The sequence below is a fragment of the Rattus norvegicus genome, chromosome 1, assembly GCF_036323735.1.
Source record: "Rattus norvegicus strain BN/NHsdMcwi chromosome 1, GRCr8, whole genome shotgun sequence".
Lineage (NCBI taxonomy): Eukaryota > Metazoa > Chordata > Mammalia > Rodentia > Muridae > Rattus > Rattus norvegicus.
Window position 1 is genome coordinate 94,618,668 of NC_086019.1, and position 17,121 is coordinate 94,635,788.

Below are 17,121 nucleotides of genomic sequence, written 5' to 3' on the forward strand. Positions count from 1 at the left end.
TGGCCAGTAGTATACTGAGGACAAGTCCAGACCTGCTGTGACCACAGTGACCCCAGTGAATTTGTAAGCACCCACAGGTTAAAGTTAGTTCCTCCCCAGGGCACAGCTGGATTCCAGTGGCAGAGTATGACCCTGCAGAGCTCAGTTTGCTAGGGATGGAATACATGAGAAGCCAGGTCATGCATTATGGCTAGTCCCATGTCCCCTGTCAGCAGGTCCACAGAACGGGGCCTGGAGCTAATGAGTCTCCAGGCTGCTTCATCCATGCAGGGGGCCCTCTGCCCTCTCTGCCTCCACTGAAGAGGGCTTTACAGACAGGACAGGTTCCAGGAAACAACTGTCAGTTTATTTGCTTACAAATCTATTTCTCCGGGGGCAGCAGGGCTTTGGTAGAGGGGCTGCAGCCTCTCAGTCGCCCCTCACCTTCCTCCTCACTGCCTGCACTAGCAGCTCCGAGTAGTGTTCCAGCAGGGCCTGCAGGTTTGGGCTGGCCAGGGGACAAAGTGTAGGTGGGGAGGGAGGGCCTGGGCTAGGCAGTGTGAGGGGTGGGGCCACGCTAGCTGCACCCACACAGTTGCTGGCTTCCAGCTGGTGGTGGATCCAGTGGAAGGCGGAGGCCAGCTCAGTCTGTGCCTGCTGCTGCTCCGCACCCAGCTGGTTGCTGGAGGCCAACTGTAAGGGGTGGCAAACTTGTTAGAGGACATCCAGGTTGTGTCAGGGAGCCCTCTCCACTGTCCCACCCTGCCCTGGGCTCCTTGGCTTACCATTCGGTAAAGGTCAAGGGCTTCTTGGAAGGCAGTCTGCAGCCTGTACAAGACTGATTCCACACTGTCTAGCTCAAGGGGTCCTGGGGGTGGGACTTCAGCTCGGCGCCCAGGCTCCCCACAGTGTCCAGGGCTGTCTGGGCTCCCACTCGATGCATCTAGGCGTAGAGAGGAGTAAATGGCTAGGATACTTTGACTTTCTAGATGGCCCAAGACAAGCCAGGTGGCTGGCCAGGCTAAAAGACTGCTTGTCCTGGACCACTGTCTCCGGCCCCTAGGCTCCTCTTTCCCATAGGGTTCTGCTGGCCGTTACCTATCCCCTAAAACCTTTTGCTGCCACCCTGAAACTTAAGCTGCACTGCCGGCCCTTCTCTTATTGTTCTCACTAGCTTCTATCACCATGATATGCTTGACACTTAAGGTTTTTGTCTGGGCTTCTCCCCTAGGGTAGGAATCAACCTTTGCTGTTTGCTACTGTGTCTCATGTATGCAGGAGCAGGAGCTGGAACAAAGGCCAGCATGTGCTCACCGACTATGTAAATGAGGGAATGGATGGGTGAACGAGTGAACCTGGCCCTCCCCAGTGGCCAGGCTGATGTCCCACTTGGGGAGGTGAGTCAAGCAGCACAGGGGACAGGCTAAGGCTCTAGCCGCCTCCCAAGGGCAGTACTCACCAGGAGTGGGCTCCAGGAGAGCAGGGGTGCTGCCAGGCATCCTAGACCTGGTCTCTAGAAGTTGGAGGCTGTTGGGGTGGGCAGGAGGGGTGAGGGGCCCAGAGGCTGAGGTCTTTGGAAGAAACACAGAACTGTGGAGTCCCAGGGTGCTCATGTCTTCAGGGCTGGGTGCTGAGAAGCTGGCTACTGTGACTGCCATACTAGGTGGGACATCCACAGCTTCCTGAGACCACACAGGTGTGGTGGGTGGCTCCAGTTGCGGTGGAGAGAGGAGCTGCTCACAGACACTGGATAAGGTCAGTCTCAGGCTGGCTCGGGCCTCATGGTTGCCCCAAGCAGGCAGTGCAGGCTCATGGCCTTTGACACTAGAAGTGAGTGCTACTGTAGTGGGAACAGCCTGGGGTTCCTGGCCGGGGGATACGGGCTTGTGGAGTGGCCTGGGTAGCTCGCCTGTCACAGGGCCCTCACTGTCCCCGAGAGAGGTGCTGCGAGTCATCTTGGCATGTGAGCTTGTTGTGGACTCCAGGTAAGAACACGGAGATGGGGCGGGAATACTCTGCTCCCGGCCTGTGGTCAGTCCAGACGTGGGTGTTGGAGGCTTCCTGTCTGTGGGTATCACTGAGGAAGGAGGGACACAGGATGCCAGGCCTGTGATGGGAGGGGCTGTAAAAGAAGTAGATGGTTCACTTGCACCCCTGCCTCCTAAAAAAGTTTCAAATCTGAACAGACACTCCCATGGCTCTGCTGGGTACCCAGGGCTGTTCCTCTAGGATTAGGGAGACTTACTTGGTAGACACGAGGCCTCTGGAGTCTCTTCAGCCATCTGCCCAGAGAGGACCTGCAAGCACAGCTCTTGGTAAGAGAAGGCCTCCTGGCTTGCAGCCCTGTGTCCTGAGAGAGTGACCCCAATACTCACATTGGTCCCATCTGAGGACATGTAGCCAGTACCTGCTCTCAGGGGCCCTGCTTTGGGCTGGTTGCCCCCTTGGCCCACAGGCTGAACCTCTGGAGACTTCATAAGGTGCAGGGGCAGCCGGGGAGGGAACCTGGGGAGGAAGCCAGGTGGGAAAGGCACGCTCACATAACCTTATCCTAGGGTAACTGAGGGGGTGTTTCTACCTGGGACTGGGGTAGAAAGAGGGGAGCATAGGTAGTTTCTAGCTTCTACCTGGAGGTCTTCTGGAGGCGGGAGAGGAACTGTGTGGAGATGCTCAGCCGGGGATTGAAGAAATAGTCATCAGTCTCTGAGATCTTTATGTCTCCCAGTGATCCAGGAAAGAGCTCTAGGAAGACACCCATAGGCCCTCAGGCTGCTGACATCTCAGATGCCTTAGGTATGAATGGAGGGGCCAAACTGTCTGCTCTCTTACCCATCTTTCACCACCTGACCATGGAAGACTGCTCAAGAACACCCACACTGTGCCTGGCACTAGACAGACACATACACACACCAGGACACCAGGGTGCAAGACAGACAGACAGACAGACAGACAGACAGACAGACAGACACACACACACACACACACACACACACACACACACACACACACACACACACACACACACACCAGGGTGCAAGTCAGGTCCTACCTTCAGCAGGGGCATCAGTAAGAGTCTCAAAATGGTGGCGGAGGAACTTCTCCTGCTCAGGCGTCTGGGGTAAGGAGCCATTGCCCAAGCCCGGCACCCCAGGCTGGGCAAGCTCGTCTGTACTTGAGTGCTCTGGATGGGAGGCAGGGTGGAGAGTTGTCAGCACTGAGTCACAGCAGGCGACGCTTGACAATGGAGAAATCCAGACTTGCCTGCCACATTCCTGGTTGCTACCAGGCTGAGAAGGAAATGGCAGTCTTCCATTGAGGAAACTGAGGCTCAGGGCTGATAGGAACCTTTACCTGGCTTACCTGTCATGGTGAGGTGAGGGCCAGGGTCCGTTCGAGGAGCTGAGACATGGGCGGCAGCAAAGCTGCACTCCAGTTCAGCCTCTGATTCCCCTGAGTCTGAAGGGAGAGGGGGTGTCAGGAGCCTGCCCGGGGGAGACGGCCCACTCCAGAGGCTTCGGAATTTGTTTCCCATCTGGAGGATGGGGTGATCTATATGTATCCCCTACATTCTATGGTCCAGCAAAGTCCCCCAATCAAGCAGGGGCAGAGCTGGGTGCTCAGCGAGTGGCTTAGCATACTCAGGTAATGGCAGGAACGCCTTTGTTTTCTGTGGCATTATCAACATCAGAAAACTGGATCACGGCCTCTACCAGTGCCCAGAGGCCATTGCAGACCATGAGGGTGCCTGGTTGCTCCCCACTCACCCTCAGGAGGGCTCTGATCCTTTGAACTGACGGAGGAGACCCTGAGATAGGAATCGCCTTGCTGGTCCTCAGGTCCTGCCTCTGCCTCCTCATAATACTCCCTGCAACACCGTCAGGGTGGGGTTATACAGGCAATGAAGAGCTGGCCTTGCCCGCAACCATGAGGCCCACACCCTGCTCCCAGAGCACACCCCAGCCTCTCCTGCCTCCAAACAAAACCCCTCATCCAACCCAGGACTGAACCAAGGAAAATGAGGCTGCAGCTGAGTCTGTCTGAGAGAGCCTCTCAACTCTCCCATGTCCACTCACACAAGCCACTGGGAGAACAGTTTTTCCAGGTAGGGCCTCTCACCAGGGCCCCCTCTCTGCAACTACGGCTCCCTGTGGTGCATAGGACATTCACCTGTGCATCCCTGTAACTGTCACTTCCACCTCTGGGGAGCAGAGGATGAGTTCTCTTGTCTCAGTGCCTTCCCTCTGTAGAGGCAGGTAGGAGGGGTGTCCTCGGCTGTCTTCTTTGGGGCTCCCTGACTAGGAGTGAAGAGCAGAGCCATTCTGAGGTAGCCAGATTCATCCCAGGTCCTTGAATGCTGCCAGCGGTTATGCACAAGTGGCAGAGGAGTGACCCCACGGACACCACTGCCAGACACCACATCAGAGACAGTGTGAAGTCAGCCCTTGGCCAGACCTCCTCCCCGATGTTGGCAAAAGCAGCCCCTTTATAGATAAGGTATAGTCTGGCCTAAGGCCAGAGGAGGCCTAACCTCTGTCTGTTTACAGGACAACCAAGAATAAGCAAAGCACTAACCGGACAGGCTCAGCGGCACACACACAAGGCCCCAGCATCCAGAGTCAGAGACAGACGGTCTCTGAGCTCACGGCCAGCCTAGTCTATGTAATGAGTTCCTGTCTAGCCAGAGTTACACGATCAGACTGTCTCAAAACACAACAAATCAGGCAAACCAGTTCATGAGAAGTGAGAACATGGGCTCCCTCAGTGGGGTGCGTGGGTACTGACTCTGGGTCAGGAGGTAGAACATGCTCTGTGGGGATGTAGGTGGCAAGTACCTCTGAGTGACAAAGGTAGCTCACCAGGCCTTCTCCCGGGGCCGTGTGTCCATTCTCTGGTGAGCACTGTACCACAGCAAAGAGGAAATGTATGCATGAGCATGGGAAAGGACTGCCCCCGAGGAAGGAAGAGTAAGGTCCGAGCCCTGCATCTGTGAGTCCTCTGAGGCAATAGAACCATTATTTGGAAAACTAAGACAAGAGAGGCAAGCCTCTTACCTCAGGTCAGAGGCAGGGAGGGGCTAATCTAGGGTTCACCCACTTGAGCGCTCCCCATTTAGAAGAGAAGTCTATCCTGGGGCCCAAGCTTGAAGAGCTTGGTCAAGCCTCTGAGTGACCCACTCCCAAAGATTGCTTGTTTGCCCTCCACCATTCTGTGACTCACTCTCCTCACCCAAGTGAGCAGCCACAGTACAGGGGACGGCTGGTGGGCTTGGGGGACTGGCTGTACCTCACTTAGCAGGCCTGCCAGGTTTTGTGGCTCTACTGAGTCCAGAACAGAGTCTTCAAGATTTCCAGGCTTCATGGGTGTAAAGTAGGAATCCAGGGCCCAGGCATCCAGGATGGTCTTGAGGGGTTCCTGCTCAGCCCGCTCTGCCCAACGGCCATGTGGCTGGTAGCTGCGCTTGGCGTGGAAGGCTGAGCTGTCTGTCACATCATCATCCCCTAGCTTGAGGGACAGGGACAATAATCAGGCAGCTAGCCATAGCCATTGGTCTGCTACTTTCAACAAGGACTATACAGATCTGCTGCTGTCTCCTGGCTTTACAACCCTTCAAGAGAACAGCTTCCCGAAATTATGAGCCTCCATCCCAAACCTATCTACCTTCCCTGCTACCACCCTTCTCTCCTTCCCTCTCCTCCTCCTCCTCCTCTTCTTCTTCTTCTTCCTCTTCCTCCCTCCTCCCCTCCCTGCCTGCCTCCCTCCCTCCCCCACCTCTCTCTCTGACCCAGCTCTCAAGAACCGGGACTACAGGTGTAAGCCACCAGGCCAGCTCAGAACCCTTACCAAGGTTTTGCCATCTCTCCACATGGGCGTCTCAGAGTTACTATGTTGGGGGCTCTACTTCTGATTCCCCCTTAGCTGCCCTCCTGAAGTCTCACCAGCCCCAATGATGCTTTGCAGTTCCTTAAGCCCCAAACTGGCAGTCATTCTTCTCATGATGTGTCCTGTCCCTCCCATGTCACTTGTATTTCACCAAAAGATTCTGTCAGCCATCACTCGAACACACCCAAACACAGCCCCGCTCCTCCTATCCTACCCACTGAGTCTCCCACCAAAGCTGCTGCTGGAGAGGACACGCTTGTGGTTTGTGTTAATTCTACATTTTCTTTTATTTATTTATTTTTTTAGCATACGTCTTTTTTTAAAAAATTTAATTATTTTTTATTCATACAAGTACACTGTAGCTGTTTTCAGACACACCAGAAGAGGGCGCCAGATCCCCTTACAGATGGTGGTGAGCCACCATGTGGTTGCTGGGAATTGAACTCAGGACCTCTGGAAGAGCAGTCAGTGTTCTCAACCACTGAGCCATCTCTCCAGCCCCCAATTCTACATTTTCTAATGAGCAACTGGGAGACAGCTGAATAGGCACTTAATGTCTCTGGGCCTCAAATTTCCTGTCTGTGAAATAGGGATAGGAAAAACCCCACTGAAGGTTTTGTTTTGTCTTTTCAAGGTGGGGTTTCTCTGTGTATCCCAGGCTGTCCTGGAACTCACTCTATAAACCAGGCTAGCCTGGAACTCAGAGATCTGCCGGCCCCTGCCTCCTGAGTGCTGGGCTTAAAGGTGTGCACCACCCACTGCTCAGCTAATTTTCTTAAATACTCAAATAACTTTTCACAATGTAAAGTAAAATTGTTTTACAGGAAATTAAGATATAAAGCAACCCAATAATAGACGAATTATTTCCACACCAGTGAAGACTGAGGAAAAGACAACACAGAGGCTTAGAAGTAAGGAGTAAGTAAGGAGTAAGTAAGGAGTAAGTTAGGAGTAAGTTAGGAGTAAGCAGAAGGGACAGGGGGTGGGGTTTGCAGAGGGGAACTGGGAAGGAGGATAACATTAGAAATGTAAATAAAGTAACCAATAAAAAAATGAAGAAAGAAAGAAAGTAAGCATCTTATCCAGGCTGAATATCACTGCATTGTAAAGTGTGGGCAGGGAGAAGCTGGGAGAAGATCAGGCCTGACCATGGGCTTGGCCTTGAGGATAAAATAAAGTCCTGAACCTTTGTTTAGCCCTTGCAGTAGTGGGGATTGGCCTGAGGCGTCGCAGAGCTACAACCCATTTCCAGTTGGCTCTTCACCACTGTCTTGTTGCTGAGACAGGGTCTTGTGCTCAATCTGATGTGTCCCTGGCTGGCCTGGAACTTGCTACATAGCAGAGGATGACCTAATCCCGTGTTTACCCTCTGGTGCTGGGCCTACAGATGTGCATCACTACAGTTGAGGGCGTCATGAGTGCTGACAAGCACTGTCACCTCCAACCCATCATTTTGTTAGAGACAGTCACATATACCGCAGGCTGGCCTTGAACGTCCATGAACTTCACATCCCTTCCTTCCCCTTCCTCCCAAATGCTGGGTGTTTGTCAGGGGTCTTACAGAGCTGCCCAGGGTGGTCATTTCCTCACTCCTCAGTGCACGCAGGCCCTGACCTGGTGACCGTCCTGTGACAGTCTCCTGAATACCTGGGATTACAGGCCTGTACCACAGCCCTGGCTCAAGGCCAGGTTCTGCTACCAGTCTCTACTCACAGGCTCCTAGCTGAGCCTTCGCCCTAGTACCAGTCTCTACTCACAGGGTCCTAGCTGAGCCTAGTACCAGCCACTCCTACTCCGTCACTGTCTTTGTAGTACTTCTTTCCCTTATATCCAATTGAATGGTCCCTCCTTTGAAACCCCTCTAGATTCTGCCCATTTCCTTCTGACCCTGCTCCCCAGCCTCTCTTCTAGGCCTCTTACCTTCCTGTCCCTTGACCTCTTTCCTGTCACTACTTCTTCAGCTCTGGAGACTTCAGCAGACACCCCTTGGCACTAAACCGACACCGTGAACAGTCTTTACTTCCCATTCTAGTGTCCTTTCCTCTTGCATATGTCGCTCCCACATACTACACGCTTACTTACTTAATGTGGGGTATACGCCCTCTCCCGCTCCCCTTCACAGGTGAGCAGGCCTTGGAGAGCTCCCGTCCCACCTCCAATGGTGAGGACAGTGGCAGGCATGGGGTGGACGGTTGTCTGAACCAAGGGCTGTCTCAGCTGAGACTGCAAAGACGAGGGGGTTCTCCACAGAAAAGAGACGCAGAGAGAAGAAAGGACTCCCTCAAGGGAGCACGTGGGGAGGGTTCCCCAGCCGGCCATCCTCCCAGCACACTCACCAGCCGCTTTGCCCACAGTGGCAGCTTGCCATTGGTCAGCAGGCACCGAGGATCTGCAGACAATGGTACGTGAGGACACGTCAGGCAACCTCAGAGATAGACCACACTGACAACTCAGTTTCTCCAACAAGGGTGGCGCAAGGACCATAGGTGGATCAAAAGATGTTCAACCTCACTAATTGTCAGAAAAATGGCAGTTTAAATACTAAGGTATACTGGTACTTATAAGACTCACCAAGTGTAAGAACTGGGGGAGAAGGGCTGGGTCTACTGCTACATGCCTATAATCTCAGCACTCAGGAGGCCCAGGCCGGAGAAGCAAGCGCTCCAGGACAGTCCGGGCTACAAAACCACAGCCTGTTTTCAAAAGACGAAACCAAGAGCACGGGTGGGCTGGGCTGCAGAGTGTTAGCCCCATGGGTAGGCTGGGCTGCAGAGTGTTAGCCCCATGGGTGGGCTGGGCTGCAGAGTGTTAGCCCCATGGGTGGGCTGGGCTGCAGAGTGAGCATGGCATGTGCAGGGCCCACCCTGAATTCCATCCACATCGCAGTGTCAGGGAAAGCAAGTGTGGCCTCACATACCATTTTGGATAACGTATGAATTTGGAGCACTTTTGGGGTTCCCTTTTAAAATATAAAATGTTCTGATGTCAGGATCCACTGTGCCTGTTCAGAAAAAAAACTCAACGCCCAAGTAGGTGACCCAGGAAGGTGGGTGCAGCTCCTCAATATAGTATGGAATTAGAAAAAAACTGAAGGGGGGGTGGTGGTGGTGGTGGTGATGGCACACACCTTTAATCCCAGCTCAGGAGGCGGAGGCAGGCAAATCTCTGTGAGTTCAAGGTCAGCCTGGTCTAGAGAGTTAGTTCCAGGACAGCCAGAAGTACACAAAGAAACCCTGTGTTTCCCCCACATCCACCCCCCAAAAAAGGAAAAGAAAAAGAGCAAACAGCTAAATGCCCACTTTTGTGGGAAATAACTATACAAGGATGCTGTGAAAGACAGACAGAAAGACAGGTTTCTGCTTTACATCCACTCATACATGGTCGGATAAGCTGTCTCTGGGAGCACAGAGCAGGAAGTGGCTCCAGTTCACCGTACTTCCATCCCTAATAGCATGTGTGCCGCAGTGCACACAGAATATTAGTGTTCAGGGGAAGGCTGACAATCTACACCAGCCTAGTCCTAGTGGTCACTGGAGCAGCAGACCACGAGTGTGAGGAGACAACACGAGAAATTACACCGGCTTTTTCCAGCTAAATTCTCATATTGTTATTCTGTATCAGGAAGCTGAAGTCCTTCTGTCCCTGGGGAGAGCCACTCTACAGGCACCCGGTTCTGCCTCTGCTTCCAGCCTCCCTTACAGCTGGAGGCATGAAGGCCAGTGAGAACTGTGAGAAGCCTGAAAGTGACCTCTGAGGAATGGCTTCCTCTGTGCGTGCGTGCGTGCGTGCGTGCGTGCGTGCGTGCGTGCAACTGCACCCAGGATCTCACATACACCAGGCAAACACTTAACCACAGAGCTCCTTCCTCAGCCTTTTTTTTTAGTGAGCCAGGTTCCCAGGCTCACCGAGTCCCAGGCCAGCCTGGAAGTCTGTACCCAGATTGGTTCTGAGGTTGCTCTCTTGTCTCTACCTCCTGAGCCCCTGTGATTACGGGTCCACCAGGAGCGTCTTTGAGAGAGACTGTCTTCCCTCTTTAGCCAGCTCTAATGCCTGGACTTGAGCAGCCATCTTGGAACCATAGGCAGACACAGGGCCCACAGCTAGCTTTTCATCAAATGGAGCTAGTGTTCACCCTTTGCAGAACAATGGCACCTCCATCCCTGGGAAACCCTTTGGGGAAGCTCCCTTAGTCCTCAACTACGCTCAGGCACCTAAGCAGAGCCGACTAAGTCAGCCTGCAGGATCTGGCTGAGCACAGCAACTGACTGGACACGGGCCACAATTTACTTGAGGAACACAGATCACAACTCCAGAACTCTGCTTGAGAATTAGGAAGGAGGGCTCACTTCTCTGCAGAGTTTTATAAGCCTACAGCTAATCGAGGCCTCTTCTCCCCTCAAAGGGGACAGTCTGCCTGCGCACAAAGGCAATGTGAAGGAAAGCAGAGGGAGAGGATGGAGAAAAAGATCTTCCTCTTCTTTCTGGTTTTGAGATAAGCCTTACTGACTATGCAGTTCAGGCTGGCCTGGGACTTGCAACCCTCCTCCTTCATCCAAAGAGCCGCATTCTATGTGTGAGCAACCACACTCAGCCAAATTCCTCTTTTTGAGACAGTTTCTCTATGTAGTACAGAGTGTCCTAGAACAACTTCCTATGTGGACCAGGCTGGTCGTGCATTCACAGAGATCTTTTGGGGTTAAAGGCAGTCCCAGGCCAGCCTCAGCTCACTGTGTGGCTAAATGCTGGGACAACGGGCAGGTGTACAACACTCAGTGGGAAAAGTATCTTCCTTTTGACATCACATGACTACCTGGGCCCAGCAAAACTTGACTAGGATTCATTTCGTCAGTGACATCACCAAATGGCTAGCTCAATGTTACACTCATAGTTGTGACCGCAGGCTCCCGGCCCTGCTCCCTCACCTGGGTCCAAGCTCTCTTTGGACGGTGTTTTCAGCGTCTCTTCTGGTTCACACTCCTCCTCCATCTCATCCTCTGTCTGCTCCCCAGGGCTCAGGGAACGGATCTCACTTGGGGTGGATGCAGAGGTCTCCTGGCTGGGAAGGGAAACAGAAAGGAGAGAACGTAGGTAATGGGGCGGGACAGGGGTTTGTCCAGAGCGGGGTCTGTCCAAAGTTTCAGTTCTGACTCTGGAGGTAGCCACAAGGAAGGGTATTAGCCTCAAAACTATAGCACCAGCAAGGCCCATTCCCTTGGTGCCTTGCCCAGTCATCCCTCACAGGCACCTGGGAGCCCGCATGGAGGCCCTTTCCATGGGGAAGAGCTGGCAGGAATAGACCTAGAGCAGAAAAGAAACCTCTGAACATTCCTGCTAAAATGAGCGCCCACCAACACCTTCAGTGGCAGATCGGAATCTGAGCCAGGCATCGTGGTTCATGCCTATAATCTTAACACTTAGGGGCTGAAGCAGGAGAAGCGCCTTGAGTTTAAGACCAGCCTGGGCAAGTTGGCCAGACTATACTAAAAGTCACTGTGGGAGTTCACTCCAAAGCATTCTGAGCAACGAATGTGTTTATGGGACTCAGAAGTGAATGACCAGCTCTGTGCTGAAGGGTAAGAGACACTCAGTGACACTGGAGTCCCCTGCTAACCCCCCTTCTCCACCGATGGGAAGGAAGCACCTTCTGGTACCAAGCATGAGGTCCCTGCACTTTAAAGCCTGTCCTAAGTAAGCAGTCTTTGGAACTCAGTTTCCAAAGTCTGGCATCCCAGCAGGCTAAGGCTAGGGAGGGCTCAGCCAGGGCTTCCTTGGCCAGGGCCACTTCATTGGTCTGGGGGTGGCAGGACCTGGGAGGGCCACTCCACTTCTGGTCCTTGGGCAGATGCTGCTGCTCCTGGTGGTTGATCTCCATCAAGTGCTGCTTCATGCAGGTGGTGATCTCGGGGCCCAGGTGCCAGATGAACACACAGCTGCGAAGACCGGGCACAAAGCAGAGCAACGTCCATGCGGGCCACAGCCACAGTCGGGCCTGGACCCCACGTCACCATGGCTAAGATCCTACCCCACAGATGCCCCATCGGCTTAGTTTAAGGGCTTTGGACCCTGGCTCAAGGTCCAGGCATCCCAGCAATCTAGGGCCTGCTTTGGGGCTTCAACAGCTTTGGGGAGAAATCAAAGGGAGAAACAAAAGACCTCCTTCCCCAGGACCAACTAATGCCATAGGACAGGGTACAGCATCGTGCTTTCAGACAGATGGGGGCCACCTCTCTCATAGAGCAAACCAAGGCTCAGAGGGGAAAGGACCTGTTAGCATTACAAGGAAATGACAGATCTGGTTGGAACTTAGGGCTAGAAATGACTCAAGGTGTACAGTGACCAAAGTGAGAGTACGCTGGGACTGAACCCCTCTCCCCATGATGCATGCCCACCTATTTCTAGAGTGAGGCCCACCCAGGGGCAGCCTCCACACTTGTCCTACCTGTCTCCGGATACTGTGATCAAGTGGCGGCAGTCATAGGTGAACTTCATGCCAGTGACAATTTCTGCAAGTAAAGGAGAGGCCATTCTTACTCTGGGTCAGGCTGTGGGAGCAGGGGAGGGGGCACAGACAGTCACCTACCTGAATGGCCAAACATCTTGGCAACACACTCGCCTGAGTAAAAGTCAATTACGGAGATGCTTTTGTCAGAGCAGCTTGTGGCCAGGAAGGTGCCTGAGGGGTCCACATGGACCTGAGGGAAGAGGCACATGTCACCTTGAGCTGTTTGCTTTATCCCTATTGGGAGGCCTGAGACAACATCTCAGTACACCCTGAGTGACCACCCCTCTTGTTCTGGACACTTGGTACAGGGAATCAACTCAGGGCCGTCTCATGACACCGTGGCCGGGCAGGAGTCTCTGCTCTCATTTTGCTGGTAAAGAATCAGCAGCTACCAGGGCAGAGATGGTGGTGGCCAGGCCCTGGGCTAAGGACTGAGATGGAAGACAGCCTTAAGATGGAGGTCGGTCTGTGCATCTCACAGATGACCAAGCAGGCCTAACACCTGCCCGCGGGCACGTGTTACACGGGCACAGCTGGGAACTGCTCAGGGGCCTCAGAACAGCTCCCTAGGCCCAGAGTCTCTGAGAAGTGCCCACCTGTCCTGTGGGAGAACAAGCCAGGAGAGGAATGAAAGTCTCTGCTTCTTCCAGCCACACCCTGTTGTCAAACTAGAGCCCACTCAGCAAGAGAGGAGTCCTCCTCCTACTCCAACTCAAGCACCCTTGGGTAGCCAGGCCGGAGTGGGCACTGCTCAGTGTATGGTAATAAGCACCGAGGACAGAGACTCGAGGAGGCAGGGTGGGGCTGTGTTGGGGCACATCTGAGGTTCACACTCACCTTCAGCAGGGACCCTTCGTCACCCTGAGAGCCCTTGTAGCACTTCTTCTGTTTCCCGCTCACTGTGTTGTAGACCCTGGGGAAGTGAGGCTGTCATGTGGGACCTGGCCCTGCTGCCCTCTGCACTAGGCGCCTCTTCTTCCTCCTGCCTATGATGTCTGGGAGGGAGCCCCCACCTCGAGCAGAAGCCATGTCCTAAGTACTGCTGATTTGGCATCTTTCACACAGCAAGTTTAGGGGCCAGCCCCAGGCAGGAGCCCATGAAGGACGCAGAGAACGCATTCGCCAGGCCAACCGTGATAGCTCCCGATTCTCCTCCTACAGGCCACCCATGAGTCCCAGGGCTCCATTTCAGCCCTGACCACTAGGCACTGTTCCTTTCATGGACTGTGAGCTTCATGAAGGAGGACTGGGCTACCTTGGTCCCCACTGTGACAGCAGCATTCTCCTGCCCAGATAGGAGCTCAAGTGAGACAGGTAAGTAAGCTATGAGTTTGTGACTTCTCCATGCCTACAGTCCCGGGAGAGCCAGAAGTCCTCTGCAGGGCTGCTGGCTAAGCTGGCTGGAGCTCCTCCTCCTCCAGCTTTGTGATCCTGGGCCTTCGGTAGGCTTCCAATGGCAACTTCCAATTTGCTATGTATCCAAAGCTGGCCTTGAACTCCCGATGTTTTTCCCCAGTGCTGGGATTACAGGCAGGCACTGCTATGTTGAGGATTAAGATCCTGACTCTCTCTTCCCCTTGAAAAGAGGCCGATCTTGCTTCGCTCTTTCTCAGCTACAGAGTGGAGCCGCTGTGACGTTGCATCTCTTACAGAGCTGAGTTCTCTCCCTCCCTCAGACGGCTGGGAGACAACCTTGAATTATAACTACTTTTATCAGTGCCTTGTAACTTGTAGGGCACATGAATCCTCCTACCCTCAGCCCCTCAGAAACCTACTTTGTCTTACAGAACTGAAAGGCCTCTCTCTCCTTTTGGGGCTCTCTCAATGCTGCCTATGTTAGCTGTATGGTGTTCAGGGAATAGAAGGGCCTACCATTGACTCTACTGTGTTTGCCACAGTATCCTGCCCTAACTCTCCTAATACTCCAGCGCTCTCTCCCTTTAAGAATCTCATCACACTACTAGAAGACTGTACCTTCCTAATATTCTGGGAACTGAAGGGCTGCCACTGCCTTTGGGACCCCTGCCATATTATATACATGGCTGCCTATATAAAGCTCTTTTGAAGGGTGATCTCATCTCAGCTTCCTAAGAACCTGCTATTACAGCAGTTATGATACATGCCTGCTTGAAGCACACTTCTAAGAAACAAAGGCTGGGTCCGTCAGCCTCACCAGCTTTTCAGGGAGGAGACGAACAGTGAGAAAAAGCAGGCAATCTCTCCTCAGGGAGAAGACAGTGAGCAAGCAAGAAAGATCTTACTAGGCCAAGCGGGAAGCAAGCTGGGGCCAGGACAGCAAAGGGCACAGAGAACTCCTTACCTTACATTGCGGTCCTGGCAGGCCACAGCCACATACTTTTGTGTGATGTCAATATCCATGTCATACAAGGTGGTCTTCTCTGCTACGTGGTGGGTACGGACAAAGTGCAGCCCATCCGAGGTCTGGCAGGGCAGGCAAAACCTTCAGAGGGCACCCCTGACAAGCTCCTGACCTTAGTTCCCCAGGAGGCCACCTCACTTTACCTGCTGGGCGCTGCGAAAGTAGATGCTCTTGTCGGCTCCGCAGCTGATCATCTGGACATCTCTGGTGCCTGGAAGAGAGAACAGGGGCTGCACAGGGCTGCCTTATGCTACACAGGAAGGAGGAAATAGGAAGCTGGGAAATCTACTTCAGGGCAAGCACCCAACTCTATTAGGGTCAGAAAGGTTCCTACTGGTGGGGAGGCCTTCTAAGACACAGTGTGTGAGGCAGGCTGGGCAGAGCATGGGCACACAGGGTACGAGGGGACAGCACTTTGAGATGAGGATGGTGGTATATGTAGGTAACCTCAGCACTCTGTACTCCAGGGCATGGGCAGTCGAGGCAGGAGGAACTCAAGTTCTACGCCAGCATGGCTACAGGAAGTCTTGTCACAGAAAACAAGAACTAAGGGCCAGGGATGTAGCTCAGTGGTACAACCCTTGTTTAACGTGCTCAAGGCCCCAGCGTTGTAAGACAAATCAGAACAAGTGCAAACTTTGTGCGTGATCCCAGCACTTAAGAAACAAGGTGGGAAGATCAACTCCAGATCATTCTTAGCCCACAGTCAGTTTGAGGCTAGTGTGGGCTGCACTCAAGAGCCCTGTTTATATAGCTGAGAATGCTCTTAAACAATCCACCTATCTCCACTTCCAAATACTGGGGTTACAGGCCCACGCTCCCACAGGTTAAAAGACTGTATCAGGTATCTTCCTGTCACCTACCTTTTCTTTTTTTTAACATTTATTAATATGTTGTATACGCAGTGTATAGTGTTCCTGAGGAGGGCAAAGGATAACTTGCAGGAACTAGTTCTCTTCCATTATGTGGGTTCCAAGGTCATCAGGCGTGGTGGCAAGCACTTTACCAGCGAGCCATCGTGCCTATGTCTTCCACCTTAGTTTTTTACTTAGGTCTTCACCTTTCACTGAAACTAGAGCTCCCAGATTCCTCATGTCTCTAGGCCTTCAACACTGGGATTACACGTAGCCTTTTATGTGGGTGCTAGGGATCAGAACTCAGCTCACCAGCTGACATGATCTGCTGATCTGCACTGCCAACTCAGTTGGAATAATGTAACATACGTGTCTGTGAGGAACCCTGCAGGGTTAACGGCGCAGGGATGACCCACCCCGAATGTGGGCAGCACTGCACGGAGTAGCCTCAGCACACACCTCTCTCTGTTCCTGACCGTGGATACTGTTTCCTACTCCTCATCATGCCTTCTTACCAACAACTGTATTTTCTCCTAAACCATGAACCAAAACAAGTAATTTTTTTTTTTCCAGAGCTGGGGACCGAACCCAGGGCCTTGTGCTTGCTAGGTAAGCGCTCTAGCACTGAGCTAAATCCCCAAGTCCTTTATTTTTGAGTCAAGTTTTCTCTGTGTGGCCCTGGCTGTCCTGGAACTCACTCTGTGGACCAGGTAGGCCTCGTACTCACATAGATCCACCTGCCTCTGCCTCTCAAGTACTGGGATTAAAGGTGCGAGACACCACTGCTGAGGCCTCACATTCAATTTTAAATTTTTTTTTTTTTTTTTCGGGGCTGGGGACCGAACCCAGGACCTTGCGCTTCCTAGGTAAGCGCTCTACCACTGAGCCAAATCCCCAACCCCCTCAATTTTAAATTTTTCTTCTTTTTTTTTTTCTTTTTTTTTTTCTTTTTTTCCGGGGCTGGGGACCGAACCCAGGACCTTGCGCTTCCTAGTCAAGCGCTCTACCACTGAGCCAAATCCCCAACCCCTCAATTTTAAATTTTAAAATAACATTATTGACATTAATTTTCATAACTCAGTAACCTGGGGCCGGCGGGTGGGAGGGAAGGAGCTTACCAGCAAACTTAATGGCAGTGATGGAGGAGGAGTGGTCATCCAGTGTCTGCTCCAGGTTGTAATTCTTCTCTACATTTAACACATGGATGAGCCGGTCCCGACTGGCTGAAGCCAGCAAAGTCACTCCTGTGAGTAGAGAAGACAAGCCTGGGCTAACAATAGCTGGATGCTTTTACCTCCCAGATAAGCAGGTAACTGAGATATCCAATGCTTGGAGAAGGGGTCCAGAGCTTCGGCCTAGCTGCCCCAAACCAACAAAGGTCAAGTTCTGGGCTCTGGGCGGTCTTTTTACAGAGCCCCCACACCCTTATCACCAGTCCAGTAAAGGCAAATATTGTGTGTGCACCACACTTATCTGCAGTAGACACCTCAGCACACCACAGCACTTCTGCTGAGTCCTACTGTGGA

General features: G+C 52.9%; 1 protein-coding gene across 4 annotated transcripts in view; it reads right to left on the reverse strand.

The window, feature by feature from the left end:
- Positions 1–324: 324 nt before the first annotated feature.
- Wdr62 (WD repeat domain 62) overlaps positions 325–17,121 on the reverse strand; it is a 39,106-nt gene continuing 22,309 nt past the window's right edge. Inside the window, exons 13-33 of one of the 4 annotated variants that reach the window (XM_039111586.2) lie at positions 16,714–16,839; positions 14,885–14,952; positions 14,682–14,803; positions 13,199–13,274; positions 12,440–12,551; positions 12,299–12,362; positions 11,667–11,789; positions 10,782–10,915; positions 8,196–8,248; positions 5,263–5,481; positions 4,812–4,877; positions 4,147–4,274; positions 3,744–3,844; positions 3,340–3,435; positions 3,029–3,160; positions 2,607–2,721; positions 2,355–2,484; positions 2,225–2,276; positions 1,439–2,101; positions 765–922; positions 325–672 (exon numbers count right to left, since the gene is read on the reverse strand). In XM_039111586.2, the coding sequence (XP_038967514.1) occupies positions 409–672; positions 765–922; positions 1,439–2,101; positions 2,225–2,276; positions 2,355–2,484; positions 2,607–2,721; positions 3,029–3,160; positions 3,340–3,435; positions 3,744–3,844; positions 4,147–4,274; positions 4,812–4,877; positions 5,263–5,481; positions 8,196–8,248; positions 10,782–10,915; positions 11,667–11,789; positions 12,299–12,362; positions 12,440–12,551; positions 13,199–13,274; positions 14,682–14,803; positions 14,885–14,952; positions 16,714–16,839 (3,002 nt within the window). In that variant the 3' untranslated portion in view covers positions 325–408. Of the gene's footprint in view, positions 673–764; positions 923–1,438; positions 2,102–2,224; positions 2,277–2,354; positions 2,485–2,606; positions 2,722–3,028; positions 3,161–3,330; positions 3,436–3,743; positions 3,845–4,146; positions 4,275–4,811; positions 4,878–5,262; positions 5,482–8,195; positions 8,249–10,781; positions 10,916–11,666; positions 11,790–12,298; positions 12,363–12,439; positions 12,552–13,198; positions 13,275–14,681; positions 14,804–14,884; positions 14,953–16,713; positions 16,840–17,121 lie in introns of those variants that run through there. The other 3 variants (NM_001191623.2, XM_006228797.4, XM_039111587.2) reach the window with 3 other exon arrangements.